The sequence below is a fragment of the Ptychodera flava genome, chromosome 4, assembly GCF_041260155.1.
Source record: "Ptychodera flava strain L36383 chromosome 4, AS_Pfla_20210202, whole genome shotgun sequence".
Lineage (NCBI taxonomy): Eukaryota > Metazoa > Hemichordata > Enteropneusta > Ptychoderidae > Ptychodera > Ptychodera flava.
In genome coordinates this window covers 10,180,841-10,190,392 of record NC_091931.1, presented here as the reverse complement: position 1 = coordinate 10,190,392, position 9,552 = coordinate 10,180,841, and the positions used below count along the sequence as shown (strand labels likewise).

Genomic DNA, 9,552 nt, shown 5'->3' with positions numbered 1-9,552 from the left:
GCTCAAATTTTTTAGAACTTTTCTGGTCTGCCACTTGTGTTTGAAACTAATAGTTTTCATCATTTTAAGCTTTTTTTTTGAAAATTGAAAATTTAGTTTTTTCCCCATACAGTTAATATGATGGTGGTCATTTTGAATTTCAAATATTGGTAAATGTATTGTAATTAGTTTTAGTGTGCCAAAATTTGAAAGGTGACCCTTGATATTTGAAATAGAGTGCGTGAAAATTTCTATTAGAAGTTTCAGCAAGTTTCTGTCACCCTTGAGGCTTGCACTATTTTAACTCAAAGCTTGCCCAGAAAATCTGACGAATACTGTAAACTCCATGAATTACGTGCACGGCTTTTAAGCATTTTTGGATTTTCATTGCAATCAGCAGGTCTTTAATTCAGCTAAAATGCTATCCTTACCAAGGTAAATATGGGGAAAAGTTTAAATTAGGGGCATCTTAAATTTTAGTGAATTGACAGACTTGGCTGGTTATAAAGACTGTTTTACAGTATTTTTGACCCTGGGGGGGTGTCTTGACTGCTACATGTATATAACTGCTATAGAGTGCCTGAAAATTTCTATGAGAAGTTTGAGCAAGTTTTTCACGCTTGAGGCTTGCACTATTTTAACTCAAAGCTTGCCCAGAAAATCTGATGAATACTGTAAAACTCTATGAATTAACCCTTTGAGCACTGTAATTTTCTCCTGCCAAAATTTACTGCAAAATTTTATCAATTTTTATGAATTTTTCTATAATTTTTTGATAATTTTGGACCAAATAGACATCACATTTCATTTGCTACAGATTTTTCTCAAAATTTTGACAAAAATCTTAGAAAAATTGACTGGGGTTTATTTTATAAAGGGGACAAAAATAGACTGGCAGTCAAGGGGTTAAGTGCACAGCTTTTGGATTTTCATTGCAATCAGCAGGTCTTTAATTCAGCTAAAATGCTATCCTTACCAAGGTAAATATGGGGAAAAGTTTAAATTGGGGCATCTTAAATTTAAGTGAATTGACAGACTTGGCTGGTTATAAAGACTGTTTTACAGTATTTTTGACACTCAGGGGAGTAACCACTCACATTATTGTTACATGATAACTTTGCAGCTAAAATGTAAATTGTGATTTGTACAAAGATAATCAATCACAATTTAAAATGGAGCACTTGTGGGCCAAGTTTAACTACTTTTTTCAAAAAAATCTCTGGATTTGCTAAATTTTTAGAGCGGGTGACAGTGCATTCTGTTGTCTTTCGCAGGGGAAATTTTCGTAAATTTTGCGGTTTTCTTGGGTTTGTTGATTACATAATGGAAATAACAGAATCCGTCCTGACCATTCACATTTATCTATGGGCACAGGCAAGAGGAAAGCCAAAATTAACAGGCTCGGCAAGCTTCACATGTTAATTTTAGCTTTCCTCTCAGCCTTGCCCATAAATAAACGTTAATGGTCGGGGCGCCGCCCTTTATTTCTATAATAAAACTATGTAGTGCTACTGCAGTTTTATAATTACAGTAAACTTGACTGGCACTCATTACCATATATAGACAAATCAAAATTTGCAGTGACGTTTACCTTTAATGACACTAATAATTTCAAGTGATGCATGGTCCCTATCTAGGACATCACTTCCACTGTCATATAGTTATTGCTTTATACAATAAAATACTGTAGTGCGGTAACACAATGGGGCAAGAATGCAATATAACGTTTTATTGAATAGAATACAAAAACTCTTTGTAAAACAACAATAAAATCTTCAGGACATGCAAATCACATTGAAGGGAAAACTATTGACAACACTCTTAAAATATCAGTCTTTAAGTCTTTTTCAATATCAGAAACAGTTATTTTGAAAGCAATCATACTTTATTACAAGAAGAGATCTGCTGTATGTTGAACAGGGTGGTTTGTACCATGGTCAAGTATGACTGTCAGAAGTTGTAAAATGCTTATCACTGGAGCTGGTACATCAATAGTTGCACATTTGTAGATCAACAATACATGGTTCCAACAAGTGAAATTGTGTAGACAATAAAGCCAATTCAAGTCAAGTGAACTTTCTAACAACACATCAAAACTGAAAGGGAACAATTTCAACTGGGAAAGTACATAAAGTTTTACCGTTTTCTTTCACAATGTTAGTTTTAACTTCTACTGGTACATTGTTAAAAGTATACTCCATTGTTAAAACCTATACTTGTACTGTAATTCAAACACAAAACAATCACAACAACCAAAATTTGTTGACATTCAGCAGTGTTTTTCCAACACGAATAGGATGAAAATTAAGAGTATCTGCATGTCTTCACAAACATACTGGTAAGCTGAACAGCAAAAGTGTAGCCTTTTGGTATCTCGGTAAAAGTGCACCATTCTGTCAGAGTGGGTACAGTGCCTGGGTAGTCAGGTCCAAAAAAATCAATGATTCTCCACAAAATATAAAATGCATTGTTTCGGACTTTTTCCTCGAAGCAAATTTAAAGAGCCAGTACCTAAAACTTGTGATTATTTTTCAGTTTTTGTAATACTTGTCAATTGCAAGTTCTTGATATAAAATCCAAAGCATGTTGACACACCAACTATTTAGCTTGGTAACACAGCCTGATACGTTAAGAATGCTCCATCATTCTGTACATTTGAATTCTAGTCCATACCAGAATTCACTTGTGAACAATGACAATGGCAATAACAATGCAGTCCATACATGTACAGGCTGAGTTGTCAAGCTGAATACTGTGTATCTTAACGTGCCATGGGGAGTAGAACAAAAACTGTAGTTGACATTACAAACAAAACTAATATAGTGAAAAAAACTCAAAAGTGGCCCTTAAGTTGAACAGCTGACTTCATGGTCTATAGAAAAATGCCATCATCTGTAAAAAGTTGACTGAAGTTTGCTTCTCCTTCAACTGAGCAACTAGCCAACACTCTGAAATATAAAGTTTGTATACTGATTATCAGATAGAATTATTTCACACACTGATTGGATGTCGATCACTTTTGACAAACTTTTCAGAGCCTGCCATACCGATATACATTTAACAATAAGTATTGCACTTAGTATAAGCGTTTTCTTTGCAACAATTTGAGTGTGTACAGCTTTTGTGTATTTCAGCACCCCTATCTCAAGAGTGTAATTTCTTACTGATTATCATCTTGATTAACAAATACAGATAGTACAGGTTAATTTTTTTCTCCTAGCTAAATAATGAATTCTGCGTATCAATATTTTTGAAAATCCACCTCCTTAACCCTCTCACCCACAACTCCTAGCATATGGATCCATTAATCCTATTGAAAACAATGAGATTGTAACACACATACTTGTGGGTGATGAAAGGATTGATTTTAACCCTATACATCACTTTGTGTTTGTAGAGTGAAGGTGATGTACAGACGTAGACACTGTCAATGATAAGTGCATGCATATTCACGGTACATACCTTCTTTGGGAATTAGCTTTGGTTGCTTCATTCTTTTCAGGTGTGATCCTTCTGAACAGGTGTGAGATCACTTTTTGCTGTGGCTGAGCACATGATTCCTTTGATTCAAACAAGTTGTCATCGACCTGTAAAGTGCATTGTGTTTAAAAATCCATCAAGCTGAAGCAATTCAAATTGGCCAACAGATAATGTGATGGAATGAGGACTACCAGCAAATCTCGAATACACTGCTGAATTTCAATCTGTTGTATATGATGCAGCAATGGTAGAGTGCAATAGAGTGCAATACTCATTGCCAAAACCAGTGGTACAATTTGTAAAAGATTCTTGCGTTTTCATAATAGATTCCTCCTGTGTTGTATTAAACCCTTTTTCTTATATGTTTCAAAAACTTCAATGAGAAAGGTTTCTACTTAAGACAAACAATACTCCGAGATGTATAGATGCTGCTGACTTTGAGTTACTATGGTTTTTTCTTGTAAATGACACCAAGTTCTTCTCACTACAGCTAAGCAGCTACCATTCTTACCAAAATAGTTAGTTATACCCATTTTTCCGAACATTGCGACAGGATACAGTTTGGAAGTGTCTGTTGAAAATTAACCAATGTAAGTTTTGCAAGCTTTGATAATCAACTTTCTTTTGCAAAGTCAAAAAGAGTGGAGAACTTAAATGTTTGTGTGATACGATATGAATTTTTCAGTCACGTTAATGAAGTGCAAGGAAAATGCTGGAACATCAAATGGGAAGATCATTCACAGTACTAACGATTTGAATTTGAAACTCAATGACAAGCCCATTCTTGCTTATTCCTCACCTTGTCAGTGCAGGTTGTCTCTTCACAGTCAGAATTTTGATCTTCATCTGCCTCAAAAATATCATCTGCATCATTGTCTCTGTCCTCCTTCCCATCTACCAAATCTTCAGTTTTTCCCTGCTCCTCATGAACATACTCTATTGAAGAGCTTTTGTTGCTTCTTATACTGGAAAGCTGTGAAGCATTAAGAAAACATAAACTGCTGAATATATATAGCATCTCATTGAAACAGGCTACAGATTTCTTTTGTAAGAGCTAACTAGATTTTATGTGACTTTGATAACTATTGTGACAGTGAGAGTTTGAATAATATTTCCCTGGAGAACAAGTATACTTTATATTTAACCACACTGTTGTCGACAGAAAATAAACTATGCACCACATTATATACTTTGCTATCTAAGCTGTAGCGTTACATTAAATGTATGGTAAACTTTGTTGAAACAGATGCCTTGCGTGTAAAATTTGAATGCACAATGGTAAGTTCTTTGAATAAACACAGTACTGGAAAGGCACAGAAGCTCCACCTAATACCACCCACATCCCATAAACCTAATACTGGCATTATATCCACATCCCATAAACCTAATACTGGCATTATACCCACATCCCATAAACCTAATACTGGCATTATACCCACATCCCATAAACCTAATACTGGCATTATACCCATATCCCATAAACCTAATACTGGCATTATACCCATATCCCATAAACCTAATACTGGCATTATACCCACATCCCATAAAATACAGCCCTATGGAATCAAAGTACCTGAGCTATCATGAATGCACTTACCGTAGACACACCTGATAGTGATAATGGAAATGATGCTTGCGATGACATAGGAGATGGTTCAACAGAGCCAAAACTTGTTAGAGAAAGACTTGAAAAAGTTGGACTAGGTATGATCTGATCAACAGGTGTCTTCATGTCAGTGGTACCTTCGAATGCTGGGCATCCATCATTGTGTAAAACATCGATTGGTTCAGGCTCTGAAGACACACTTCCATACTGGAACGGCTGTTCAAAACTTTCTGAATGAAAGCTTGAATCCTGATCACTGCAGAAAGATATTACATTGTCACCATTGTTGACAGCTACAGCAGCAGCTTGGAGATTACCGGTACATTTTGTCTTTGGCAAAAGTTCATCAGAACTCTGTGAATCATAACCACCTTTGGGTACAATTTTACTGATTTTGTTGTTTCGGTTCAGGTGGACCACAGCATCACATTTTCTTAGCATGCACTGCATCTGTTCAACTTTCCCTTCAACGTCATCATCACTGTCAGTATCGCATGGAGTCTCATCCAATATTACAATATCCTTATTGTCGTTATTATTGTTCACATTGAAACCATGACCAGCAGCGTTTTTTGACAAAGACGATTTTCTTTTCACAGATTTTGCTCCAATGGTATCTCCTATGTAGTCTCCTCCAAGTTCTACTCTGTTTATTTCACTGTCAATGTCGTAATACTGTTCACATACTTCCATCGGGAGTACCTTCTGCTCAAAGGAGATCCTCTTCTGAAAGCGATCCTTGCAATCTAACTGCAATCTACTTGTGTCATCCTCCATGCCATGGGTCGGCTCATTCTCATACAGTTCTTTCCTGTTGAAATCACTCTCCACATCATAGACATCAGTGTCATTAGACTTTTTCACATATCCATTGGTGTGTCTCTCTCTGTTAAAACCATACACAGACTGTCTTTCTTTTGCACCATCAACAGCACTGTTGTTGCCATGAACTTCACCGTCTGAGATACGTTTCTGACCAACTTTCACGTCACTTTCAGCTTTAGCTTGACCAACAGTTGCACAAGAGACAGCTGAACTCTCCATCAACTTGATCCTTGGACTTCTCCTCAGCAGCTTACCTGTAGATACGATCACTGGGTTTGCAAGTTCACTATCACTAGTTGTGTTCTCCCTTGATGGTACAACCACACTGGTTCTCTTTGCTGATTTGACATTGGTTCTCCGACTTCTCTGTGTTGATAATGGACTATGCAGAGTTTCTTGAAATGGAGACACCAGCTGTGCATTCATATTGCCACCCTCCTGTCCACAAGAACTCCTCTTCCTTGTTTTTGCTGGCATATTCTCTTTCTTCATCTTTTCCTTGACTGTTGCCACATCATACGGGTTGTTTCTTCTTAAATTCCCAGAGGAATATTCTCCCTCCTGGCCTGCACTAAACAGTTGGTTGTTGTCTGGACACTCTTTAGTTTCAACTGCAAAAGCAGTCAAACTATCCATCTCTCCATTACAACTACCTTTATCAGCACTTGTAGGACTTTCTCTGCCATCATCATCGATACAAAAACTCACTCTTTGCTGGCACTTCTTTGCTCTCTTATTTCTGATGGAAAGTAAAAATAGATCAGTTTAAACATAAAGAATGATAGAAAATAAGTATTGCTGTCAATTTTCTTTCGACAGAGCCATTATTTTTATTACAAGATTGCAAGTTTATAATTTGGGGATAAAAATAAAACTGTGATTGTAATGCCTTTTATTTTCTATTTTAAAGTTTTCATAATTAACATTTATGATTCATGAAGCCCACTTGAATATCAGTGATAGCAAGGAATATTATATAATTTGCCAGCCAGTACACTATAGATTTTACTGGACTTTCTAATTTTAGCACTTAATTTTGAAAATACCATACCTTTCAATGAGAATGCTGTCCATTGCAGCAACAGATTTTGTTACTTCTCCAACTGGTAGCTTCTTCATTTTACGAAATCTAAATGTATGGATTGGTGTCTCTACCGGTACATGTGGTGTAGAGTCTTCACTGTCTACTAGAGTGTGTTGTAACAGTGAGTCCTCATTTGGATTTTGAACTTGGGCTTTTGTCTTCGGGGGACTTTTCCGAGGTGCTTGTCTGTGGAGATGCGACGAAAGTCTTAGGGATGATATCAAGAATATCATCATCTTACTTTCTTAAGTTTAGCCTCAATCCCTCTATCTATACTGATAAGGCCTTCACTCCCCATAAATTAAAGTTCAAGTAGTGAAGCTTCATTGGATTAGTGAAGTGAAGTAGTCAAGGTCCATTGGATATCATTGTGCAGACCTTAACACAGGGCTCCTCTAACCAACTGCCTTGATTATTCTCTCAATTTCCAGGCCTCGTCACATCACAAGCGCATAAAATTATTGTAAAATCTGCCGTAGTGTTGGGAGTAAAGAACTTTGCAGTGAAGGTTTTAACTGTCTTTCCGTACTGCATGCTGTGCGATTTGCCTTGATTATTAAACTTTTTCAGCAAAGCAATGAGGTCTTGAAAGCGAGACTATTTATATATATGCCTCCAGAAATAATCCCTCCACAATAAGTACCTCACCATATGCAGAAGCCTAGGTGTGTGAAAAGCACCATGATGTTATTTTTTAAACCTAAAGAATATACCAGGCAGAATCTACTGGCAGTGTTTCTCATTCTTGAATAATTTCAAGAAATTGTTCAACTGACACAAAGTGAAAACAGTATGTGTAGTTGTGAAATTTTTAAACAGATTGTAATAGAGCAATATTAGTGACCAACACTCACGAAACTGAGAGCTGTAATATGACTTTCTTCTTTTTATCGACTGTCATTGCCTGCCATGTTGACTTCACTCTCCTGGCGATTTGTTGAGGTGTGAGAAAGGGATACTTTACACTCATCAGATTTCTCTCCTTATTCAGAAACATCTTATAATACTCCCTGTCACGTTTTGTAGGTGTGGCAGTCGGCTTCCAAGGAGATCTTATTTTGCTTCCCGTCAGCATTTTTCTGGCAGCAACGAATCTGCAAAAAAGAACAAAGCTACAATAATTGTATGTCCATGACACTTCTTTTGTGTTTGGATAATACGTCAGATTACAAATTTGTGACAGCAGCAGAAGCCTAGGTGTGTCAAAATCTCCATTCCACCTCTGTGGTGCGCATTATGTGATACATACAATATATGGTCTAAAGCTAGTCAGCTAGCAAGCTAGTTATGCAATCTGTTGTCGTTATGGGAAGTTAGTTCTCTTCTTCTACTTTTATACGAATTTATATGGCATCCCATTGCCATCCTTTTAGGCCGGATTTTTTCCTTTGTACATTGATCCATCCATCCTATTTGAGGAATATAGTATGCACACGATAAAGCACGGTGGTGAGAGTAGCTATCAATATTTTTACATAATTCTGAGCATATGTTATCGGTTAGTGGCACTGGCAGATGTTGAAAGTAGCTGCAATATATTGTAGCCATTGGGATGTGGAGATATTATGTTCAGTTGTATATAAACAAACCGAAATATAACGCGATATTGCCTTGTTATAGCATATCTGTGTATTTGAACCCAGCAGACGCCGTCGTAAGACTGCGATCTGAGCGGTTCATAAGGTAATGGTACAATCTTGGTCTTTATAGGTTGGTATAATAGTTTGTTTGTCGTTGCATCCACTTGCTCATTACCATTATACCAATGTCAACGGCAAAATGACTAAATTCTGTAAAGGCATAAAGTTGTGTAGTTTTTGTTTCGAAAAATATAATTGGTTGAAAGCAACACAACCCCTATTAATGAGTGTTTATGATGATACTTTCTCAACTATTCAACCTGTTAGACTATCTAAAATACTTTGAAAAATTATTATGCACTTTGCACGTTCAACATGGAGGAAAAAAATCACATAGGGACATGTCGACACCACATCACTTGGCGCCAAAACTACACGAACCTACGGCTAAAAGCAGCAGCTACAGCCTGGCTACACACTGAATGATAATGGTGTTGGGCTGGTTTACAAAGATAAACAACGTAAATTTACGAAAACAGATGATGGGTTCCTCACCTGATGTGATTATTTATGATCATATGATAATGTGTGAATAACGCTTCCTTGTTCACACTTTGCGAGCGAGTTGGTCGTCTGTCGCAAAGCTTTTGATGACGCACGAGAGAGACGCGCTCTGATTGGCTGTAAGTGACTAAGTGGGCTCCCCTAACGTAGTGCATAATAATACATGTAACGAAATCTTGGTTGGCACAGCTTTTTGTGTCAATTTGATTGAAATCAGGAGTTTTAATAATACTGGTAGAGTTTTAATTCAAATAAATTATCGAGTCACTTCATATTTTAATTTTCAAACCGATAAAGAAGAGTTCGCTTTTCTGATCGTATGTCGCCGACAGAGGTAGGCCTAAAGGGTTGGTCCACCAGTTAAACTTAAAGAGGCAGGGTCATAGCAACGCTAGTCGAATGTCTTTTCATAAGCTTATAGAAGAGACAAAAGC

General features: G+C 36.9%; 1 protein-coding gene across 1 annotated transcript; it reads right to left on the bottom strand.

Annotated features, from left to right (window-relative positions):
• Window positions 1–1,694: 1,694 nt before the first annotated feature.
• LOC139130863 (uncharacterized) lies at window positions 1,695–9,179 on the bottom strand. The gene is made up of 7 exons (XM_070696661.1): window positions 9,110–9,179; window positions 7,829–8,068; window positions 6,942–7,160; window positions 5,057–6,629; window positions 4,259–4,432; window positions 3,442–3,566; window positions 1,695–2,927 (listed from the first exon to the last, which is right to left on the bottom strand). Exons 1-7 carry the CDS (start codon window positions 9,130–9,132, stop codon window positions 2,852–2,854), a joined length of 2,430 nt encoding a protein of 809 aa, XP_070552762.1. The 5' UTR covers window positions 9,133–9,179; the 3' UTR covers window positions 1,695–2,851.
• Window positions 9,180–9,552: the final 373 nt, after the last annotated feature.